The following is a 25,804-nucleotide window of genomic DNA, read 5'->3' on the forward strand; positions in this document are numbered from 1 at the left end:
TTTTTCCTATATGAAGTCATTCTTTTTTGAACAAAACTCAAAACAGAGCCAATTAATCTTTCAGTCATTTCTACCTATTCTACCTATTCTAAAAAAAAAAAAAAGGTGTTTCAAATGTCTGGCTCCGCCTCTGCTGGACTGCATTAACAGAATACCAGTGGATGTATTAAACAACTAAATTACCTACTCCACAGTTCCAGAAAGGCCAAAACAAGTTTCATGTCAGGCTGTAAACGTGGTTTTTAGTGCTGTTAAGTTGGGCGTTTTAACATGGAAGTAAATTCGATTTTCGTATTTTTGGCTAAAGCCTCAAGTGGTCACTCCAGGAACTGCATTTCGGCTTCATTTTTTTTTTTTTTTTTTTTTTTTTGCCGCTGAGTTTATCTATGACACATTTAGATAGATTTGCAATCATTGCTGTAGCATATTGTTCTCTTTTTCAGAGTCATATGCATCATTGTATTGCGCTATTACTGGGGTGGGCGATATGGTTACAATTTTCTTGTCAAAATACTGAATAAATCACGATGATGTTTTTTGAAAAACCAGAGGTGCAATCCTTATCCTATCAGGAATGTCTTTTTTTTCCTAATCCTGCAAATGCATAACAATACAACTTATCTAAACATTTAAAATCCACAATTAATATACAGTATAATTTATTATTATTCATAAAGCTGACTTGGAATTGTGCGCACAGAATCGTCACTCTAAAAGAAGAGCTTCTAAGGTTTACAGGTTATATATAAGGTTATATATTTATATAACAGTATGGTAATATTGTTTGCCATTATATTCCTCGGTGTGGTGAAAAGTATAGTTAATAAAATGCACTGTCACCCCATATTACCCTGCAAAAGTCACAAGACATCTCTGTGTGGATCAGTTGATCCAGTGACTGACCTGTAAATAAATTCCTCTGCCCTGCTGAAACTGACACTCAGCACAGGCGGATGATGTAAGTCCTGTTCATGACCGGGGAGATAACACGACAAATATCTATGGATCACTGCAAAGCAGGAAACAGCAACCTCATCTTGTGGGTTACCAGACACCCCCTTCAACACAACAGCCAGGAACACATGAAATATTTACATTTGATGACCAAGGGGAAAACGAGGCCTCCCGTATGAGCCCGGCAAATGTTAGCAAGTTATCTGCTTGGAACGTGAAGTAACACATTTTCCTGTGATCTATCAAAAGCTATCATTAAAAGAGAATGTTTCTCTAATCTAGTTGCTTAGCCCTCAAATCCCAGAGTAAACCAAAGCACAGGCTTGAGGAAGAAGGCAGTTCTATGTAATCCCTACACCAATTGGCTGTTTTTGAAGGAAGAAGTTCAGTGTGGTGACTTTCATCTGGACCCCATCAGGTTGCATGTCCCCAGGCAGTTAGACTGGTATCTCTGTACCAGGCGTGTTCCTTTATTAAAGCCTTGGCCTCCTCTGACCCAGCACACACAGTGCAGGCCCCAGGGAATACAGACACGCGTTTACACACACACACAGTTCCCACAGGCCAGTGTAGCGGTTTGCGAGTTTAATTCCTTCATGGACCACATATGGACTTGAGTTTAAGTAACTGAGAGTGTGGTGATTTTCTTTGTAAAACATCTGCTTAATGATGGTGTACCAAAGAGGAGGGGTCATTATTCCCACAGTGAGGCCAAGCAGAATCAGGGACATATGATATGAATAAAGTGCATTTCCACAGTGGAACTTGTTAATGTGATACAGAAAAATGGATCGGACCATACTGCCAATCCACCTGCCATAAAGGTCAAAATTATAGCAAAATGGGCCAGAATTGACTTCAACAACTCACCACTGGGGTGGAATTGCTCCACTTGGCATGCAACAAAAAATAAGAACCTCTAACTTATATTGATATACCAACAATATAACTCCTATGTTCAAATAAGTGCTACATTTTTTGACAGGGCTGTCAAAAAATACGATTCAGATTCAGCCGCCAAAGACTCCAAACCGGCCCACAGGAAAATGTAAAGACGTTGGACTGCTCATTGCATTTTCAGTTTTTCTTTCACGGCTTTTCCTCCTGATAAACACATACCCTGTGGTCATTCATACTAGACTATAGTAAGTAATAGATACATATTTAAATGACAGAAACATTCCTGTTTTTTTTTACTATCAGTCGTAGAAATTTCTAATTTTTTTATAGGGGGTCACTAGTAAAGAAAAAAAGTGAATTTTCCAAAGTTTTGTTATGTCAGGACACTATAGGAAATTAGTTTCCTTAACTTTTTCTTTAATTTAACATGTCTGTTTCTTACAATTTAAAATTCATGCTGACATCTCTTCCATTTACGACAGCAGCATTTCTTTATCATGTAGAAAAAGAGAAATGAACTGTTGATAATAAAGGGCTAATTTATTTTTTTATTAAACTGCTTTACACTGACAGACTGACTGGTTTGGCACACTTAAGGTCAAAGTGAGCTGTTTGTGGCCTGTGGTCCAAAATGAGTTTGACATTGCTGTTTAAAGATGATTACAATATTTAATTAGAAATAAAATCAGAGTAGAAAATTGGCAAAGAAAAACTTTGCTAGACTTATTATGTGTAAAGTGGCCAGACTTTAGGCACGTTTTGCTAAGTGGAAAAAAAGTATTCCAATTTTTTTTTTACTTTCTAGAAGACAGAATTCTATTTAAGTAGTTTAATAGTGTGTAAGCTGTAAAATATAATATAAATATAAAATCTATTCAGTATTTATATTATCTCAAATAAACATACTCAGGATGGAGAATTGTACTTTTCAGAATCATAAACATATTATAGCATAATTATTGATTAACTGATGTGTATTAATTGCATCCCTGTGCTGCTTCTCCTGGAGGTTTCTTCCTGTTAAAAGGGAGCTTTTCTTTCCCACTGTTGCCAAGTGCATGCTCAGAGGAAAACATACGCAAAAAATGTAAACACAGAATGCTAATTTAAATAAAAATGCATTAACCTTTTAAAGTAAAAGGGAAACATTTTGAAATATCAAATAGTGTTTCACCTAGAACACTTCCAAAAGTAAGTCTACTTGTGATACACAAATATTCTGCTTTGAAGCCCATGTTGCTCCAGTTTACTAATATTGCAGCTACAAGTAATACTGTTTCTGTGCTTTCTTTCTAGTACAAATGTTGGTCACTGAATAATCAGCAAGTGTGATTATTGTGTCATCTTGTCCGTTGTATGGCCCGATTTTTAAATGTGAAATCTAAAACAAATCAGAGTAAAGAGCCACCTGATGTGCTTTGTCAGTGCAGAAACAAAAGAGCCGTATCATGTGAAAATGTTACAATTACATGGTAAAAACAATAAAATGAATCTCTTCCATGTGTGTCACCTTGATTCATTTTGCTTTTTGGCAATTGGAGCTGTGTGAAATCAAATCTCCTCTAATGCGTTTAAATTTCCGGTATTTGCTTTTATTGTAATTATGTTTTTACTTTTGAGAATAGTGTAAAAACAGAGCTAGAGCTACAGCCTGTAGGGAAGGATCAGAAGAACATTTGTCTGTTCTATTATTTTTTGTCTTGAACTTTGAAATGCAATTCGGGGAGATAGATCTATAAAGATAAAACTAAATGCTAAAGCTGTAGATCGAGGAGAAGAGATGAGTCTGTCTCCAGGCCCTGCAAATCTCACTTATATTGCATTTAGCTGGAAAAGAAAAAGACAGTTATGGTTGTGTTTACAAAGAATTTGCTCCATGGCCTCTAAAGAAATCCTCCAAATCTTATGAGTCTGTCAACATCATTTGAAGCCTACATCCCTCTGAGGCATCCACAGATGACAATCATGTTAGACCTGTAGGTATTTCTGCAGCGTTTTAGACTGTTACATCTCTAAAGGTTTAACAGCATTTGAAAATGTAATGCACGCTTTCAATGTGAATTTTGGGGGGGGGATTATTAAATGCATAAAGTGTAAAACTGGTCTTAGCTGTAAGTGAAATAATCTACAAGCTTGTATATTACCCCTTGGTAGCATTTAAATTTAGTATGTCATTGTCTAATTAGCAGGACATACAGTATTTATTCATATATTCTGCATCATTTAAGTGCTTCTAAGTTGTTTGAGCCAATCAGTGGAACATTTTCATTCATCATTAAATTTAATACATTGTAGATATATGCAAATGTACATGGAATTATTTGTGCACATGTCCTTGATCCCCTATGTCCACTACGTGGATTCAGGTTATCACAGAAGGAGCGGACGCCACAAAGGAACTGCTGATAACACTGTTTTGTTTGCAACCTCAGATAAAACCAAGACCAGAATTGAAGCCAAACTGCTTCTCTGGCCATGGACCGCTGACAGACATTAAAGCAGGCCCTAAAATTGAGGACTTAAGGGAAAAAAAGCTGGGACCAGGAAATATGCTGACATTAAAAAGAAGAGGATCAGGGAAAATAGATAAGAGTCCCAGCAGCAAATTTTGTTTATCGTGCTGGATTGTTAAAATGCTACTTTATGGTCCTTGATAATGGTTAACCTCATAATAATCTGCAAAAGCTCAGCTAGTTTTGATTTTATGTCCAAAACACACACAACAGACAATCAAACAAAACTCGTAACACTTGATATATTGTGATCTGGAGTTTCAGCATCGATGTGCTTCGTGAGACGACTGACCGTCCCTAATATTTTGCACATTCACTGCACATATTCTACATTGTTGCCTAGTCCACTATGACATTGTCCATTCTGTCCCTGTCTTGCCTTTAGGAGCAAATAATGCTTCGTAAGACAGTCTTGTTGGCTGATGTCCACTATGACACCTGAGTCACAGAGGAATAGAGGTCTGGTGAGTGAAACTGGAGAACTTCATTGCATTACAGCACTGCAGGGGAGATAACACTCTACGATAAAGTGCCTTGAAGGAAGAAGAGAGGCATTAGAAAGATGGTAGTGATAAGGCAGCATCCAGACTTGTAACTTAATATGATTTTAATCTGTAGAGGAGGAAGGACACTTGTCAGGATTATCACCTTAATGAGGAGCAAGTGAATTCATTTTCAGTTTGTAATACTTATCTGCTTCACACTCAATTATACAGCCCTTTGTAGGCCCCCTTTTTACATCTAATACACACAAAAAAACTCCTGACAGATCTTTCATTAACCAATAAACCAATCACCAGTGTAATCTGTAGCTGTAGGGAAAGATCCAATGCCACCAGGCAGCTTCTTCCTGGTTGGTAGCATCTATGAAGGTAAACCCCCTTTATCACCTCTCACCCACTCTCATAAGTTAGACTTGCTTGTACATAAGCACCACATCGACACACATGCAGACCAGTACTTGTTCCCATATGTGAGGAGGGGCGTGGGAGGGTTGAGTAAAGGAAGGAGGGATCAAATAACTAAGAGTCACACACAGCTACACACGACATAAAGTCATTTTTCAGTGATCAATCTTCAGTGAGGAATTCTCAAATAAAGTAGAAGAGGTGAAAAATTCTGACTCAATCCAGCCAAAAAAAAAAAAGAGACCTCCCCAGACCGTTACCTCGATGCTGTGTGAAGGTGGAGTCATGGGGTGGAGAGAGAGAGAGAGAGAGAGAGAGAGAGAGAGAGAGAGAGAGAGAGAGAGAGAGAGCTAAATGAGGAGAGAGCGAGAGGAGCTGGGCACCCAAAGAGGACAGATATTCGCCTGGACTGACCAACCTTCCTATTTAAGTCTTGAATCCTGTTTTTCGTCCTTAGAGTAAAATCTGGAAATGTTTTCCTGCACATGTGGAGTTTAGCAGCTTGGAACAGGTAAATGGTGTGGTGGCACCATTTTTTCTTTTTTTTTAAATTTCAGTGGAACTAAAGACTTTTACCAGATTTTAGATACCTTTCTACATGGATACTATTACATTTTCTCAACTGGATATTTGTTTTTATTAGTTTTTTCTTATCTTTTTTTTCTTGTTAAGTTGAAAAGCAGTCTGGGACTAAAAGGCTTACACCGGAGCCCCTTTGAGCAAGAGTTAAAAGTTCACAAACAATTTAAGAAGAATTAGTAAAACTGTGGAAAAGTGCAGGGGGAACAAAAACAGGTTTTCACCAGAATGCACACATAGTCTGCCTGCTTTTTTCACTTTCTTTTCTTTTTTTCTTTAATCTTTGTTCATTTAGACTGAGATGTTTTCCAAAACAGACTTGGAAGTTTTGATAACCAGCATAAAACCTTGCAGCAGTAGAGAAGAGAACGGAGTGGAGTACCAGCTTGGAAAATAGAGACTTACTGAAATTACATAATCAAAAAAAAATCACCCAGAAGGATATCTTGACATTTTTATACCTGCGCTGAATAGTTTGGACACTGTGCAGGGACACCTTCACTCTGGTCTGTGGAGGGCTTCCCTCCCTGCCTTCTCAGGCAATCTTCACCCCCAGCAGCATGTCCCAAGCTCCGAGGCTGCCTCTAGTCCTCCTCACAGCACACTACCATGATCAGATGGACTGCTGGAGGGAGTAAGGCTGCCTCTGCCTCGTCCTGCTCCAGGGCTGGGTTAGGGGCTCGTTCAGGCTCTGGGGCCACCTTCAGACTACGGTCATCAGCACTGCTTATCACCCCGGCTTTTCCTGTACTAGTCACCCTGTTGGTTTTTTTATTATCCCTGCATGAGGCTGCCTGCCATCAGTTCCACCGTGACACAGATAGGGTCTCCAGCCCACGGACTCTCAGAGCTCCAGTGAACATTTCTGAAGCTGAGCTGATCTCTAGAGCCAGAGCCAATGGGGGCCCTGTGGGTCGGACTGGGGGAGCACAGGGGAGGCATGTGCGCAGTTACAATCATCTACTAGGGGACATACGAAGGAGAAAGCTGTTCTCTTTCCAGAGGTTTTTCCTGAGGATCGATAAGAATGGAAAAGTCAATGGAACCAAAATCAAGGACGACCCCTTCAGTAAGTAACCCTTTCAATTAACAAAAGTAGGTAAAGAAGAGTGAATCAGAGCCAAGAAGTGATCTGTGTGACCCTATCCAAGGCTCATTTAGCCTGAAATATTCGAATTAATTTTACCTTTTAAATTGTGAGTGTGATATCAAATTTTTAAGCTCTATAGCCCAAACCTTTGCCTTCGTTTTGTATTAGTATATCAAATGTGACAAAAGCACCTGATGAAGTCTTTAAGTGGGACATTTCTAGTAACAAGAAACCATATTAAATGAGAACTTAGATCCTGACAGTTTATTTAAAACATACATTTACATCTTTCTGTCTATCTGTATCTATATCCTATGTAACACCAAAGTAAATATGTAGATTGTACCTATAGAAATATAACTTGTGCTGCTACCTGTAAATGGTGAGTTTAAAGGAAAAACGTGATCCTTTCATGTTACGCGAATGAACCGGTTGGCAGTTCATTCACTGGTAGTTTGGAGGAAGTAATCCTAATTTGAGTTGTCTTTTTGTTTTAAACCAGACATCCCACTGATATCTCTCCTGTCTAAACACTCAGCCCAATGATGGTAGCTCTCAGATGGTCTAAAAAGGAGCAGGAGCAGATAACCCAGCCATTATCAGGCAGTCTTCACAGCCCAGGGTAAACAGCATTGATAACATCCATAGAAAGAACAGGGCTGTGGCAGGGGGAGGATATGAATGTCCAGCTCATTGATGCTTTTAGACCCTTTTTGCTTCTCTTCGGCTGTTTCGCTATGACTCTCCCACTCAGATTGCCTTCTGCCCACCAGCATCACGCAAATTACACACCCTCAGTCACAGATCAGACATTTGTTTAAAGCAGCTTGACGTCCTCACTCAGAGAAACATGTCTTTAAAGTGATTACATGTTGTATGTTTCAGTGTATAAGTCAGTAAAATAGCATTCTCATTAGTCTCCCAGCATTCCCACTGAGCAACGTGTGTGTGCCTATCAATCAGCAGGCAATCACATGGTCCGGTGGGTGTGATCTTATGGTACCCAACAGCAGCACATGTGCTCAAACAAACACACACACACATATATCCCACTTAGTTGTTGTTATATACCTTTTTTTTCTCTCTGTTTCGCAATTCCATAGTAAGTGTATCCCGAAGTTTTAACGTTCCTCTTGGGAGAGCTAAACCGCACTTTCAATCAAAGTGACTTTGGGGGAAATGGCACAGGAGGCAAAATGTCAGGGGAGATGTTTGTTTTGACAAGGTCATGACAGAAGCAGCTTTATTTCCTGACCATATTACACTGTGATGCCTTTACTGTTGCTTTTGTTAGCAGTTTCCTTTAAGTAGTAAAACTGAAGTGGTGCAAGGAAGTCTGGTGTAAAGTCACTCTAAAGTTTATGTATCTTTCTGAGATAATTTATCCCTCTGTCTTCCTTTTTACTGACCCACAAATCCACTTCCCCCAGTGCATTGCTTTTTTCAAAGGTAAGTCTGAATTAGCAATGAATTGAGGTTCAGGCAGGGAGGTGAAAGTGAGATTCTCTAGAGGTACAAAGTCATGAATGACATGCCTGAATATTATTGTGGCCACATCAAAGCCGTTCATCTTCAGTATATCAATGGTGGTGCCATCACAAAGCTGTGTCCTAAGGGGGTCTGGGGACACTGTATGGATTATGTGCCCACATATCAGGTTCACATGGTAAAGAATACTACACAACAGCAGCTTCAGTCTTCGCTCTAGCCCCTGAGGCTAGACATGATCCCTGGACTGACGTCCTTTGTAGACCCTTGATGATCCCTTGAAGTGACAAAATATCACATTTTCTTTCCAAGTACTGGAAAAAAGTTTTTTAAAATCAGAAATTGAAATGCAAAGGCACCCTACATTTAAATTTGTCAAACTTTAATTAATTAATCTAAATTAATTTATCTGCAAGCTGTTTTGGGGGGGCTCCCTGTGGCCCTGCAAGGAGCAGCATGCCTCCCACAGATTTATGGGGATGCCAGTGCAAAACTGTCCCACATGGTTTTCCAACCCACTGTGAGCCTTTGCTGAGGTTACAGAGAAGCAAGGAGAAAAGGAAGGCAGACTGTGTTAAAGTCAGCTAAGTAGCTGCGTGGCCTAAGCACAGCAGAGCCGTCTTAAAATTTAAAGACATCTAGCAGCTCTGAGTAAAACATTGCTAAACAAGACTCAGGGAAAGGCTTTGTGGTAATAAATAAATAAATAAAGTCTGGCTAACTATCCATGGCTGTGATGGTGTGAAAGGTTGAGCATGTAAAGACTGTATGTATACTTGTATTGGGCCAGTGTGTGTGTCTATGTGTGTGTGTCTCTCAAGAAAGAGGAAGGCTAAAGGAACCAGGCCACGTGCACAAGACAGTTCTTGGCATATCCTGTGAATATTGTATAAATAATTTCTTTAAATATAGCAGCGACCTTTTACTTGGAAAAAAAAAACCCAGATGGTGCTCTTATGGAGGTCTGAGGAGGGAGATGTAGCCAATAGCTTTTCTCAAAGGTAGTAAAAAGGTTCCTTTCCATGTAAATACACTGAGTGTGGTCCTTATCAAGTGTTATTACTATATTTCCTGATTTACGCCTCACTCTGTTCTATTTTTCTGCATGGAAATGATAACAATCAACATTTTAATCCTGACTTATCTGCCCAAATACTGCTTTATTCAAAACCAGAACATCTATTTTGAAAAAAAAGAAGTTTAAGAGTGAGAAAGAATAACAATGCTAAGCTGCAAAGCACATATTCTTTTGGCTCCCCGCTGTGGAAAAACCACTGCTAATTCTTACTGGCAACATCTACCTCCATTCCACAAACAACGCACCATTTACTGCTGTAACTCCCACCAGAGCGTATCGAATAAGCCACACATTAGGCGCAAAAAGCTTGCAAGAGAAAAACTGCTGAACCTGGCTGGCTTACTTTAGGCTACATTTTAAAAGGGGTTTGTAAAATAAACCCCATACGAAGCAATACTATCCCATTAACAGCGTAAATAAAGCTAAACGATGAGCACATTTTCCCACATTGGCAGCCATGACCTTATTACTTCCCTATTGTGGGTCTACATAAGCATTTAGCCTTTCAGCACAGAGCAGTGTAGAGAGATTTTGTAGTAGTTTCACAGCCAAGCTGAGTTAGTGTGTTATATGCAAGTGCACATTCACCTGCTTCAAAACAACTGTGCATATGTGTGTGTATGTGTGTGCTTTTCCGTGTGTGTGAGTGAGTTAGTGAGTGAGAGAGTGCATTAGTGCATGTGTGTATATACAACCTGTCTCGCCCCTGCCTCCGGTGGCTTACTTTGATCAGTGATCATTACGGCCTTTCTAATCCTCACTCCACCCCCAGTCTCACTGTCATGGCTCCTCTGTCCTCCTCTGTTCTCCTTCCTTTCATCACTCCCATGTTTACAGAGCAGCCAGAGACTGCCATAGATTGTCTTACATCCTCACTCCATACCCGACATCCGATCCCATACAGAAACCAGCTCTTCTCAGATCTTCAATGACCGTTGTGTCACAGTCCCCAACACCGCCTTGCAGCTTCAGACCCCACTGCCCTGAGGTGCCGCTGTTTGAACTAGAAATTGATACAGTCAAGACCTCACGGACGAGGAGAGAAGCTGCTGTATATTTAACAGAGGGATTGTTCTTTTGGGCACACCTGCATCCTCCGCTGTCCACTCAGGTCCAAGGCTGGCAGCCTCCAATCCCCCCCCCCCAGCCAGTTTGGAGCGAGTCTGACAGTAGAGCAGGGTGCCACACAAACAGTCATCAGACAGAGGAGGGGCCCCTGGTCTGATCAAAGGATGTCGTTGACTTTCTGGAGTTCACGCCCCCACTCTGTGTGTGTGTGTGCACATACACATATGGGTGTTAATTGGGGTAAAATGACAACAGCTCACAGGAAGTGGGAAAAGGAAGGTAGGGAGGGCGGCATGAAATCAAACATCCCATGGGAAACAGTGGGGTTCACTAACACACACACACACACACACACACACCGGCATGAGATGAGACAAGTGGGTTCTGTGGTCAAAGGACACATTAGGAAGTTATAGCTCTCCGACCTTTGATACTGAGACCACACAAATAACAACAGCTGTCTACAGCAAAAACACATCCATTTTAGCTGAGGTATAAATTAACCTCCCCTAATAGTTTACAATAAACCTGACGTATTTGCACAGGGACCTGGAAAGCTAAATACCAAACTCAACATAAACAACCCGAGAAATCTCCGGGGGGAATCCACCCATTAATCTTCAGACTAAATGACCTGAGCAGCTGGAATCTTTTATACAGGTGTAGGCTGTAAAGGAACTTTAAAATATCAGAAATGAGAAATGTGCCCAAGAATAATTGTAACCTTGCACAGAAATCCCACACATTCCCCATGTAAATGTCACAGAATACAAATGCTGGTACTCATTATACTATTACTGAAAAACCTGTGGATTCCTCCAGGTTTATATCTGCACTTCATGTGGGTGGTTTGTGACCGCTGCCAGAGTGTTAATTCTTCTATACTCTGCTCCACAGCATTTATTCAGTTGTTCATGACATAATAGCATGCCTACTATTAATGTTGACACATATTAATGTCACCTTCTTTTTGCTGATCCCTAGGTATTCTGGAAATCACATCAGTGGACGTGGGAGTGGTGGCCATCAAAGGGCTAAGCAGCAACTTCTATCTGGCTATCAGCAAGAAAGGAGAGCTGTACGGAGCGGTTAGTATCCGAGTCAGAGGTCAATCTGGAAGCTCCAGAGAGAGAGAGCTAGTGTTAGCTTCTTCAGTCCTTATCAAAGGAAGCCTTATCTATAGTTCTACAACTGCTGGGTCAACTCTGAATCACAACCAGACCAGTGCACACATGTGAACCACTGAGAAAACTATGCAGCTTTAAAAACGCGCACAAATCACCCACACAGAAAAGCATGCAATGTAGATTCGGAAGTAGTAAATAGGCACTCAGACAACAATGCATTTTGCACAAGATAATAATCTGCGTTTTGTCTTAACCTCACACGCTAAGTCTATAACACTGCAACATGATACCTGCTTTTTTACAGAGAGAGTTTGGTGTCGACTGCACCCTGAAGGAGCGGATTGAGGAGAACGGCTACAACACGTACGCATCAGCCAAGTGGAAGCATGGGAAGCGACAGATGTTTGTGGGTCTGAACGGCCAGGGGAAGCCGATGAGAGGAAAGAAAACCCGAAGGAAGAACACAGCCACACATTTTCTTCCAACTGTTGTGTGAACCTGTGCACTCGGCTGGAGAGGGACAATATGAAACTCTGAAAATGTGAGGTTTATAACTCTGAAAAGTGAGAAATCTCTCATTTGATTTTAAAAGAAAAAGGCCTAACACTGTCATGCATACAAGTGGTCTCTTCTTTTCTGGGAGATGGTGTTACCTGTGTTTTCACTGGCACAGATGCAATGCTTATTCTTTTTTTGTTTTTTGTCTGTGCCAAACAGTTTGCAGCTGGACTAAGTGTGTGATGTGGACACAACCGAAGCTACTGTTTCACTAAATAAACTGTAGTAGATGCAGAATTATCTCAAGATGTTATTTATATCCATATTCTCCTGTGAGACACATAAACAGAACAGAAAATGTTCAGGATGTGGGAAACAATCAGTGAGTCCGTTTATCACGGCAGCAGGAAATAATAAAGGATAGAACACATTTAAAGCAAATGTTCGATACTTAACCACTGTGTTTTTGCCTGAATTGTAATGATTTATTTATTTTGTGAAATATTTAACTGAAGGGGAACACAAGCATTTCTTTGAATTCTTTTTGTTTTATAAGAACTCTATTATGTGAAAAATAAAAGTACCATTTCTCCCCTGCAATGCAGTGAACGTTCCTCTGTGGTACTCCAAAGACTGGGAGAAGTGCATTAAAAATGGTAAGGTTTACCAGAAGTACTGAGAGACCCTGGTAAACGTTCAAGTCATGGTATTCTTATCTGGGTCTCTGAGGTAGGAAAGAAGGGACAAAAGGCAACCATTAATTCCTAGCCAGATATACCATGTGGCAACCATTGCACTAATGATTAGTGCACAAACAAACTGAAAACACAAGACCAACCACAACAAAATGGGAGGGGGGAAACTCCCCTGGTATGGACTGTAGATGTTGACATCATTTTCTAATATCAGACCATTACTGTGGAAGCTGCAACCTTCTCCAACTGCAAAAAGACTTGCTTGGTAAAGATAGCTGGTTATGAATATAAAAATTGCTGCCCATGGGTTTGTATGGGCTTTGGAAGAGGATCTGAATGTATGCATGTAAGAAAGGAAATACAAAAGAAGTGCATAAAAAATATATGACCTGTGCCTGACCACCCACTTCCTTCAGTAATCATCTACACACTAATCATAAACACACTAATCAATGGCAGCTGCCTCAATCCCAGATCAAAAGAACATAGGAAGAACATTAACACCACAGGCTTCCGGACCTTGTGTTCTCTTATCCTGCCTTTTAAAACAACTATCTCTGGATGGGCATCAGAAATTGGAAGATTATAGGAAGACAGCTGAGAGAAAGGCTTCAGAAGTTTTCCTTTGTCTTCAGTCCTAAATTCATTCAGCTTGGTGTGTGAAAAGAGACCGGAAGGAGTGAAAACAACAAAGGCGGTCTGATCTATAGCCTTAGTATATTGTCCTTTAATGGCTGTTACTGCGCTGAGTGATTTATACTGAGGAATGCTGCGGTGCATTCCACCAGTAAAGACCAACCGAGCACATCTCTGCACCCTGCATGGCCCTGTGTGCTCTCACAGGTTAATTGAGCAATATGGTGTGACTATTGAACCTCTGAAGCCAGACTCACAATAGTGTCTTGAAGATAAACTATAAATGTTACCTAAAAATAAAGATTAAGAAGGTGAAATTAGGGTGCAACTTTTGAACAAATACAAATACATACATACATGTCTTGATCCCCAACTTCATCCAAAGACTTCAAATGTTTTAAAGGTGATTCTGAATTGACTCAAACCATATTTCTTTATAAGAACTAAAGCACGGATATGCACTAGGAGTTTAATGACACCACATACAGTAGCATTTTCTTTCTTGATTTGTCCTTAATTGCTGTGCATGAGGAGATAAACATGCAGTCAAATAAATAACAGAGGATTTGACCTACATAATGTGTACTGCTGACCCCAACCCCCACTGACTTACCCACACACAAACACACACAAATCCAATTCATTTGTCATCTTCTGCATTCCCTTGTGAATGTTTGAACTCTCTCCAAAACACTGGCACGGCGAGGGAAAAAAACGGCAATAACACAAAATAGGCACAGTAATCTTCTATCAAAGCAGGTCTCTGCATTTCTGGCACTGGAATTCTCTGTGGAATAATGTGATCCAGCTTTGAGAAACAAGTGGAAAATGACTGGAGGCTAAAACAACTAATGAATACTTACACCGAGATGTCTGGTAGAACACATGTTTGCAGCGGGCAGCTACTGAGTGAGCTTGGGAGAGGCACTTCTGAGGGGGTTGTTCAGGTTCACAGCCTTTCCTCTTTCCTCTGAGATGGATAAATAATTTTCTAGCATTTTAGATCAACATGAGGCCCTTCAGCACGTGCTTATTGTGTGCAGACAACCACGTTGTGACCTCAGTATTTATTTGGAGATAGTCTTTTTTTTAAAAACAAACAAACAAACAAACAAACCAAGCATGAGTTTATGTGCAATGAAAATTTTCATACAAAGTTTTGGAAACATTTTTTCTCTAAATGCAACTGATGCCGAAAACAAAACTGCAACTAATTATAGATAATTAATTAATGTCTACGAAATTTCAAACATCATCACCTGAATTCCTGGTAATTATCAGAAAAAGAATTTGTCGTGGAACTTGAAGCCTGATGTGGATTTTTTTTCAGTACATATCAAATCTGATGGAAAAAAGTTAAAAGATATTCATATTTCACACAATCCTTCTTTTAGTATAAAAAGAAAACATGTCCAATTTTCGTACAACAAATTGGACACTGTGCACCTCTACATTCAAAAGCATAATCGCTTATGAATGCGAAGATTTCTCCTATAATTTGTTAGCATTTTTGTCATAGTCACATTAATATACTGGTAGTATATTGTGTTCATTTTATTACAAATATAAGCAAATAATAGGATTACTCCCTCTACTAACATTTTCACTGTTAACTAGAATTAAATTGAAAACTAAAACAAAGCGTGACAAAACATTTTTGTCATTTGAAATGAAATTTTTAAAAAAACCTGTAGTCTAACTAAAACCATATGCAGCTCCTTTTAAGTTTTGTCAGAGTTTTCAATCCATCATACATGAGGAGTGTAACAGGGCAGCCTTTCACAGCTGGATTTACAGTGAGAGGTATTTTTTCACCATATAGCTCTCAGGACATGACAATCACTCATATGTTAAGCCTTCTCACAAAACAATCACCCTGTCTTACGGCAGCTGGCAGCCTTAAATACTCTCAGCTGTCACAGGCTAAACCATTATTCCATTAACAGGTGAGTTCTCAAATCCCAACCTTCCACCACATTATATCATCAGTTTCAATAAATACATATAGACATACATTTTGAATATGTATCGAATATGTAAATGAATAAATATTTTACATTTTACCCTTAAACCTTACCATTATTATAGAAACACCAAAACCCCAAGATCAAAGATTCCCCACACTCCCTTGACCAATGGCCTCTCCTGGTACCTTTAACTGGTATCTGGACACCTGGGGAAACATTTGCCCAAACATCCTGGAGAGCACAGAGGAAGGGAAGGTGAGTCATCACATCTCTGTAAGTCACTTCTTTGTACCGCCTTTACCTCTAGACCTTGCACACATTTGCGTTAGTTCTCCTTACCTTTTGCTTAGTAACAATTCTTTTCTCCTCACAGACAACCGCCACATTTCTTGATGAGGAGCAGCTGTGCAGGACCTGGAACAAAGTCTACTGGCTAATTATTAAAATACTCAATAAATATTCAATAAATAATTAAACTTCTTGTATGCAAATGTTATTGATGTGCTTAAAATGCGATGCTAAATAAAGTGCAAGTTAAGGTGTTTTTAATAAAGTGAAAGGTAGTCCTAAAGTGCTGTACAACTTAATACAAATAATTGTAGGAAGGGGGAGTCTTCCTTACAAGGAGATTATCATATTTAAAATTTTGTATAAATATCTGCATTTAAACGAGTTTGTCTTTGTAACTCCTATTACTACTGCTACTAATGCTAACATTAATATTAATAATCCTTACAAAATTTAACAAAACTTGACAAGTGGAGGATGAAAGAAGGGATAAATAACATATGATAATTCTAGAGCAGATGAAAAGCGTCTGAAAATCAGGTAATTAAGAAACCAGGAAAAATCCAGCAAAGACCTGACACAGGAACAAAGTGATCCATCTGGCCCTTCAGTTGATCCAAATACTGCTCATCGAAGCCTCATCAGCAATGGTCTCGGTGCTTTCTGGAGCACATTCTTAAGAAGGTGAAACTGGGAGAGAAGGTTCAGGCATGTCCAACAGATCTGATGGAGTAATAAATCCAAAAGTTGAAATTTTCTTTTAAATTGTCATCAATATGTAAAGAGGAAGACCAAAAAGGAAAATATCAACTGAAAAGCATCTGATTGGCAGCGGCTCCATTTTTAGGATGACGATGACCCCCAAATGCTTCTAGCTTTGAAAATCCATCATGAAGTCTGGAGAAATATTCCTAAAGAACACTTAAAGAAGTCTTGCTTAAGAGCGTTCGTGTTGTGTGAAGAATACAGCTGGTGGTGCCAAATAATAAATAAATATATATTCCAAGCAGAGTTGTGCGAATTTAGTTTTTCTCATATAATGGATTTTCATTTAAATTTGCAGATGTTCCATAAATGTTAAATATACGTTTCAAGGCCTTTGTGCAGTAATCCATTCAAAAAATACATTACTGTTTTTAAGCGTTAAACGATCCCGTGCAAGACGGTATTTATTTCAGCGCCCACTTCCACTCCGTGCCACTAGAGGGAGGCAGATTTTTTTATTCTGGATAATCAGTGACAGCAAGTTTGTTGTTAAAGGAAGTGGCCGAAAAAGTTATGTAGCATTACACACTGATACTATCCGATAGAGAAAAGGCCACCATGAAAGAGAGATAGGACGCGTTTTACAGTAAAAAAAAAAAAAAAAAACAAGCACTTGCCGCTACGCACGGAAAACGGCAGCTGGAAGGGCGACCGGAACATCTTCGTTTATATCAGATGCTGTATTAAGAGCCGAGGCTGACACCGAGCAGTCATGAACGAGAATTTCGACCGAGCTCCCGGAGCAGGGAGATCCCGTAATTTTCCAGCAGACCCCGGACTCATGACAGGCGCTGGGGACGCTGACAGCAAGACCCCGCTCTTCAACCAAAGAGAGCCGCTGAGACAGCCGCGAACAACTCCTCCTTTTACCGAGAACAGCATTGGCTCTGTCAGCGACATACCTGATGGAGGTACGGAGCTGTCAAGCAGCAGCTCAGCTAATGCAGCTAGCTGCATTCAGATTCGGGTATTTGTCATTTTAACTCAATGGCAAGGAGACCTAAAGCACAGAATGTGTTTGTTTGAGTGTAAATATTATCTGGTTGACATTTTTCCTCTGGGGAGCGCTCGGTTGTGATAAATCTGGAGTTGACATTAGCTAGCTGCTAAGGGAAAGCTAACCTTAGTGCTTTTCGGTTGGGAAATCCACGCGTTTGTTGGATTTCATGTGATCTTAGGCATCATCTAAATAAAGCTCGCACTTAGTCAACTCTGTCTTACTCAGGTTAAACTTGTGCTTGTACTTGTAGAGTTGGTTTAGCTAAAGTTAGCCTACCGTCAGCGCAAAAGGAGGAAGAACTAGCTTGGCACTGGGGAGGGAAGCAACGATTTAAAAAAGCTCACGAGACTCCGTAAACGTCCAGTTTTTGCACGACTAGAAGCCTGGATCTTGTTTCTTAAGGGGTTACTTAGTAAAGAGGCTTTCATGAAATTGTCAGAGGACCACACTTTACAGTAAGAGTAAGTCGGCTATCATGAATGTAAGTAATACTTGATGGAGGAAAACGCAGTATTAGTCATCTAAAACCTCACGAACTATCAGAAATACACGAATGGTGCACAAATGACAGGGAATGAGGTCATGAAGAATCCGTAATTCATATTTGTGGCGCTTCAGATAAAGTGGTGGTTTAGTTCCTATTGAAAAAGAGTGGTTAGCACCTTTTCTATGTTGATATATTTGTTTCCATTGCTAAATAGTCTTTAATCAGTAGGATTATATATTAAATAAAGAAATGACCTTTTTTGCAAGTATCTTCATAAGTCTGCGCTGTACCTAATCTGTAGCCTACATTATAATCAATGCAGTCCTTTTGTGGACAGTTAAATATCTTTATGCAATTATTACATTATACAGGATGTCCCATAATGATGGAGACACTTTAAATTCAAGTATCTTTGAAAATAATAATGATGTTAAGTGCAAATATTACAATTTATTACATATTCTTCATATTATCTAAGATTTATGAATTACCTTCCTTAGATGGTCACCAGGAAGAGAACATTTATGCACTTTATCCCTTTTAATCCAAACACAGCGTCGCTTAGCATATAAACTGGAATGGATGCAGTCTCTCTGGATGCTTTGTTTTACCTCTGCAGCTATGCAGGATTTACCTGAATGCACACTTTCCCTGAGGTAACCACACAGGAAGTAGTTCACTGTGGATCTGGATAACCACTGAATATCACCGAATCTCAAAATTAAGTTTCTGCCGAATTGTTCTGCAAAGAAGATATCAGATACCTGTCAAGAATATATCACATTTAAATTGCCAGTGTGTAAATACACAACATTTCAAAGACAGACAAATGAACGTGCGCTGGTAAATTAACAATAAAATGTGTCCCAACATTATGGAACATTTGCATTCACTGCAGATTCTGCTGCCCTCTTGGCCAAATAGCTCTTGGAAAAAAGGAGAAAAAAAAAAAGAAGACATATTTACTGTCAGTGAGACTGAATAAATAAATACATTAAAATCACTTTGCCAAAAGCTGATTGTAGTGTCTGCCTTCAGGAGGTAATGTTCTTTCTGCATCAAAAGAAGTTGTCATTTGTCAGGGATATTTTTGAGAAATTATATAATACTTTTTTTGTCAGACAATCAGTTTTGGGCACTACACACCAGAATCATTTACATATTTTAAGGTCAGATTTTTCATCATATAAATGAGTTTTGGCATCCCAGTGTTTAAATTGAGGTTGGGCTTCTCCTAAAACACAGTACACCTTTTAATAGTGTAAAGTTAGTTCTGTTGAACTAACAGTAGACAAAGACAGTACCATGTCTTGGTCTTTGCTGTTGTTGTGTTGTTACACACAGCTAACATTCATTTCTCGTGTTAAGTTTTTGGACAGTGCTGCGTCTTATATTACCTGTTTTATTTGGTGGTCTAAATGTCATGTCAAATCTGTGTGCATGCTGCAAGCAACGTCCACCTGTTGTGTCAAAGGTGTTAAGTATTTTTGTTAAGGGAATCAAAAGTCCAAAAAAAGTAAAACAATGACAGAGACCATGTAGTGCTATATATTGTCCACTCGTCCAATGATAAAGCTTGTTCCTCAGTGTTACAGACCTTCTTTGTTGCCCCAAAGATTGTTAAAAATAAACCACATTACAGCAGTATTTTTTTAATTTCTCTTTTTTAAAAACACCTTTGTAGTCTCCCATAAAGCAAAGCCTGGAAATATTTTTGTTTTTCCAGATTATAGAAGACAAAGCAGACCTCCGCAGAGTCCAAATTACAACAACACATCTGCTTCAAGAGGTGGTAATGATGTGGATTCCATGATCAAGTCATCAAAGCTTTCAGCTAATGCTCCCGAATTTGTGCCTTTGGGATTTAACCAATATGATGTAAGAGAACAGTTTCGCACTACACATTGATCCTGATGCATTTTATGGTGATAGTTTTTGGAGTTATTGTTGAATTTTTCTCTGAATTTTCATGTTTTTCTTTCAATTTTTGTATAGGACTCCGCTTACTATGATGACAGCGATGCCTATTACGGCGAACCAACTCTGGCTGATACAGTCACAGACTTTCTTGGCCACCTGAGTTCCTCGCCAGGGTCCTTTGAGTCAGATGTTGAAGACATTACTGGTATTCTCAATTCCTGGGTTACCACTGAAGAGTTGTTGAAGGAGCTGGTGGAGCTGATCTACACACAGGTTCAGTCTTTAATTTTAGGCAGTGTATAATATAATTTAAAACCTTTAGACACATATTTACAAAATGCATTTACAATACATGCAATTTTGTAAAGGGGGCCTCACTAATATCTTTGCCTTTCTTTTTATTGCAGTCCACTTCTATTCCAAACTTCGCTTATACTGGTGCCAGGCTTTGTAACTACCTTTCCCATCATCTCATAATCACCCCGGCAAGCGGCAACTTTCGTCAGCTCCTTCTGAAAAGGTCTTTTTTCCCCCTCTCCTTCTGATTTGTATGTATAAAATTTGGACAAGCTCCTATGAAAAGTAAATCAAGATGTATATAACCATTTTTAACCACTGCACTGGGCAGGATCAATATAAAATAATACAAATTTATTAATTGTTATAATACTGGCACTCTCCATCTCTGCTTGTTGTAAGTAATTAGCTGTAATTAAAGATGGGAATTTTATTTTCTTCACTATTTCTGCAAAACTTTTATTTTATTTTATTTTTACTTTATTTTTTTTAAACCAACACTCCAAACTATGGGGTCAGACTTTTACCCTGTGACCTGCCTGGCATATAAATGTAAGAGTTAATAAACATATGTAAGGTGTACAGCACCACAGAATGTCACCCATAGATTCAGTTTGTGACTTCAAAAGTAAGAATGTTGTCTGTTGCAGATGTCAAACAGAGTTTCAACAAAGGGATGCAGCTGTTCGTGGAGAGCCAGAGACTCAGAAGAAATTCCACTCGTATGTGCTGTTTCTGGGAGAGCTGTACCTACATTTGGAGGTAAGAACTCAGAGTCGCTGCAGTCTCTCCTTTGGATTCTGCTTGTGTTGATAGCTGGGAGGTGTCTGCTTACCCCAGTGAGTCTTTTTCCTATAGTAAGACTCTATTGTTCAAAAGAGCATCTAGTGTTAGTAGTCCTTGGTCTGTTCTCAGCCTTAGTGAGCCTTGCGCAAGTGTGCATCAATCAGTTCTCCATCTGCTGCGGGTCCTCGTTTAGAGCTACAGATCACAGCAAAGAAAACAGTTGCTAGCTGCAGTCAGAAGAGGTTAGTTTTCAATCTTCCTGATGTCAGGAGAAGAGACTTAAGGCAGCTGATATAGACATGTTAACAAGCAATCTGGGCAACATCTCAGTAGGAAACCACAAGTATGGAAATGCAGGTTAGCAGTGACAGAGCTTTCAAAGTAGACAGAATGAATCGGCCATTAAATTTATAAAACCATCGTGTTTGCTCTCAAACAGATGAAAAAATGCCAAAATTAATCACCAAATATAATTTGAGTGTTTGAAATGCTGCATAGCTTAGTGTCCTAGTGTATGCAAGGTTTTCTTTTAATAAGCAGCCTCACTACTTTCCTGGCAGCTAGTTAGTAATCTTGTCTTTGGAGCTAGGAAGGAGCATCTCACAGTGTAAGTCCCAAACACCAGAATACTGACCAGATTACTGTCATCTTTTAATTGTGTCATTCACTTTTCCACATGTGTGTAAATCTTTTATCTTTTAGATAAAAAGTGGACAGGGACCTCCAGTTCGAGCACGTGTCCTACTAGGTGCTCTGAAAGACCTGTTGATCAGTCTGTTCTCCAGTCCTGTGGATGCAAATCTCATCTGCGCTGTCAAACTGCTTAAGGTGTCAGAGTTCAGTTGAAAATGTTACCAGATTTTTAATTTAATTTTTTCAAATCTTTTGATGTTTGTCCATCATTAATGGAGGAAATAAGAATGTTTTGAATTTGCAGTTGACAGGTTCTGTCTTGGATGATGCCTGGAAAGAGAGTGGAGAGTCGCACATGGGAGAATTAATCAAAAGAATAGAAGATATTGTTCTGGATGCTGCCTGCAGCAGGTGTGACAACCAGTCTGATCTTTTATGTACCGCTTCTTCTTAAATCGAACTTTGTAGTTAAAAAGAAAGACGCATAGTCGCCTCTGATGGTCACATGTGAACACGTTCATCAGGTCATCAAAAATCTTTTGATTTATTTTCGTGAAATATTCATGAAAATGAACACAATTTTCTAAATTTCTAAACTTAGGATCAAGGGAGCATGTGCCATAATTTAAGATTTAGCCGTAAATTGCCATATCAGCTTGATTAGAAAAGTTTCTTATTAATATTTCTTCTCAGAGATGTGAGACAGATGCTTCTTAAACTAGTGGAGCTGAGGTCCAGTGACTGGGGCAGAGTCCTTGCAGCTGCAGCAGCTAGCAGTGCCACACCAGACAATGACCCCAACTACTTCATGGTCAGTTTTAACTGTGGCATGCTCCTCATATCACTCTTTTTGGCTTTCCTTTAATTCTGCATCTTTCACTCCCTCTTTATTTCTTATTTTTCATGCATTTGTGTTTCAACCTTCCAGAATGAACCTACATTCTACACAGAAGATGGCACTCCTTTCACAGCAGCAGACCCAGGTCAGTCTACAGATATGTCCATGCATACAGAAAATTAAAAAATCAGCCCTTCATGTGGATATGCACACATCTGTAGGCAAGGGACTTTTTAAAATATATGTGCGTTTTTAAACTGGCTCTTTTCAAGTTTCTGTTTCCAGTCCACTTGCAGTCCTTTTAGGGATTGTCTAGTAGCGTTTGAGCAGGCTGTAGGTACATACTATTAAGTTCAAACAGCAGCATGTATTTGCCGAATAGAACAGAATCTTTCTATTAATTGTTCTAAATTTGACCCGTGCACAATTACGTCTGTGTTGTTCAACACATTTTTAAATGTTTTCTTGGCTCTCCTCAGTCAGGTCATTGTCTTGTATGTAATTTACATGCTGCTACTACTTTAAGTTGGCATACGATTATGATGCTGATCTTGTTATCTCTATGGTTTTACAGATTATGCTGAAAAATACCAAGAGATGCTGGACAGGCAGGACTATTTCCATGATGTATATGGTGAAAATGGAAATGAAATGTAAGTACCCACTGTAAATGTAATTGATAAGGATCATAAGGACTTATTTATTTATTTTTGGTTCCCCCCCCCCTCTTATCTTATTTACTGAAGCTTCTTGCTTTGTTAACTAGATACACCTGTTAATTCTCTGCTAATGCATATAGAAATAGAGGAATACATATAGGGAAAATAACACAGAAAAAGTAGAAGTAGATAAATTGAAAGAAAAATACACTTAAAATGCAGTGTGACAACATAAATGTGGGCTTTAATACAAACACAGATAAAGTATTTGTTAAAAAGCTTTATTATTTTTGGTGAACCGGATTAATTTACTGGCTAATTTCTTAGTTTGACAGTTTTGCCCTCCATAGTCATTCACCAAATGCTGAATTTGCTGAATACAGCATTAGCATTTTTTTATTTTTCATTTTTGTACATCTGAATGCCCTTCAGGCGCACAATTAATCCACACATGTAATGTGTTGCAGACATCATTGTGGTTCTCTTCTCATCTAATATCAAACTCCTTGTTTACTTTGGCAAGTAAGAGTATGTAAACCTGGAGAATTACAAATGTGAGCCGCTAAGTGCAATAATTTGAGTTTTTCTGTAAAAGTATTACACCTTTCTCATAGTGCGCACACACAGTAACACTGCAGGTGCACTAATTAGCTTAATCTTCGTATCATGTTACCGTGGTGTCATTTAGACCACATTTTGTATGAATTCAACCGTGTCACCATGCTTGCACAACTTTGGTCATGTGATCGGATAGTAGCTTCCCAAGAGAAGTCATGTGACCACCACTGACCTGTGGGCCCCTGAGCTTGGCAGCTGTGTTTGACTGCCCCACAATGCAACAGGGCTGTCCACAGTCTCAGATTCAGTTTAGTCAGCAGCTGGGTGTGAAAGAGGGCTTAACTCACTCCTGCTCCCCCCCGCCCGCTCTTTCTCTCTTTCTCAGAGCTGTGTGTGTGTCTCTCTGAATATGCTTTGAAATGCCAAATACTTTAATGTACACATTTTACTTTTAAGGATCTTAAAAGTAACATCCATGCCTCTAAATCCCTTGTGTTGCATTCACAGATACGACTTTGAGGACGAGATGGAGCCAGAGATGATAGAAGCTTTTGAGAATTTTTGTTTAGAGTCGGAGAGGAAACGACAACAATGACGTGAGAGCGAAGAATCTGAAAGTCTGAAGCAGGCATATACTGTACTTTTCCCACTCAACGTGCCGGAAGAAAAAGAAAAAACTAGCATTTGATAGGCTCAGATTTTTATTTTACTGCAAGCATTTTAACAAAACGAGCTGTTCATAGTTGCATTAATGACACTGTTTTCAGTCAGTGTTGATTAGAAAAATTGGGACAATCAGTGGGATAACTGTTCAGAAGGTTGGAGAATTTAGACTTCTTTTGACATGGAAGCTTTTTCTTTGTTCTTTTGAAGTAGCTTCCAAGATTTTCTTTCCTTTGCCTAAACTAAATGCCAAGAGGGAAGTAGTTTGCTGTGGATTTATTTTTTTTGTTGTTGTTGTTATTTTCTTAAAGGTGGATGTGTTTTAATCTAATGTGTGCATAATTTGTTAACTGCTAATTAATTCCCCCAGTCTATAGGTAGAGGCCAGAAAAACAGCATCACAGAGATGCTTTATTCTGATGTTAAATTCTCTGTAGATGAGTGAGTTGGTTGTTTTACTACGTATTACAGCCTTTATCCCTACTGTTGTGATATTGCATCACACCGTCGATATTAAATACTATATTTTGGGCTGTTCACCTATTCATCTGGCTGCAGCTAACTGAAGTGTTCCAAAGCTCTGTGGAAAGCTGTGCCAATTAAGAAATGTTGTATAAGAAAATATTTAAATTCATTCACAAACTGTGAAGCGAACATTGACACAGACCTTTGTGGAAAATTCAGAGCTTGAAAACTGAAATCTGCATCTAAATCCAATTGATTTCCTGAATGTACTTTCAAATATATACACATCTTGCAGGTCAGGGTTGCATAACTAAACTGCAGAAACGGACTCCTTGTTATCCCGAGACTGAAAGACTGTTTACCAGCAATCTGTGGCTCCCATAAAACGGAATGTTGTTTTATAGTTTGTAAATATTATTTATAGTATTGTTTGCCTGCAATAAATTCTTTATAATGTGAGACTGCATTTGCTTGATTTGTGTTTTTGAGTTTATAGTTGTTGTTTTTTTTTTTGTTTTTTTTTAAGTGCCTTTATTTTATCCATATTTTTTCCTGTCTCAATAGTAAGTTTTGTGTGGGTGTTTTGTGTGTAAAACACACACAAAAAAACATTGAAACAAACATTACCTCACATCATTGTACCAAGGATGCACTGGAAGGAGACTGACCTAAAACAAGAGAAGCAAGATAAACTTACCAGTAAATGCGGACATCAAGCTGTTGTTAGTGTTAGCTTCCATATTCACTACTGTATTTGTCAACTGGGAGGGACTGTCTGAATTCATGGCTGTATATTTATGACACTTACCTGGACCTGAAAGGACATGAGAATTTTTACTTTGTGTGTATAAATACTAAAAGATATGCCTCCTAGAAACATCTTCTGAACAAACTCTGCCATCAGGTGGTAACTCTGTGTCAGTACAGTACTTGAGTCCACATCA

General features: G+C 39.1%; 2 protein-coding genes across 2 annotated transcripts; both read left to right on the forward strand.

The window, feature by feature from the left end:
• The first annotated feature begins 6,463 nt into the window (after window positions 1-6,463).
• LOC146621543 (fibroblast growth factor 10-like) lies at window positions 6,464-12,201 on the forward strand. Its single transcript, XM_085368591.1, has 3 exons — window positions 6,464-6,923; window positions 11,563-11,666; window positions 12,010-12,201. Exons 1-3 carry the CDS (start codon window positions 6,464-6,466, stop codon window positions 12,199-12,201), a joined length of 756 nt encoding a protein of 251 aa, XP_085224717.1.
• Window positions 12,202-17,062: 4,861 nt separating this feature from the next.
• On the forward strand, window positions 17,063-25,314 carry paip1 (poly(A) binding protein interacting protein 1). The gene is made up of 11 exons (XM_085368593.1): window positions 17,063-17,465; window positions 19,768-19,919; window positions 20,037-20,234; window positions 20,369-20,481; window positions 20,909-21,020; window positions 21,747-21,872; window positions 21,982-22,088; window positions 22,371-22,488; window positions 22,606-22,660; window positions 23,090-23,168; window positions 24,240-25,314. Exons 1-11 carry the CDS (start codon window positions 17,267-17,269, stop codon window positions 24,325-24,327), a joined length of 1,347 nt encoding a protein of 448 aa, XP_085224719.1. The 5' UTR covers window positions 17,063-17,266; the 3' UTR covers window positions 24,328-25,314.
• The last annotated feature ends 490 nt before the right edge of the window (window positions 25,315-25,804 follow it).

This window comes from Diplotaxodon limnothrissa, linkage group LG12, assembly GCF_057381915.1.
Source record: "Diplotaxodon limnothrissa isolate DT_005_m linkage group LG12, D_limnothrissa_male_GT1.1, whole genome shotgun sequence".
Taxonomy (NCBI): Eukaryota; Metazoa; Chordata; class Actinopteri; order Cichliformes; family Cichlidae; genus Diplotaxodon; species Diplotaxodon limnothrissa.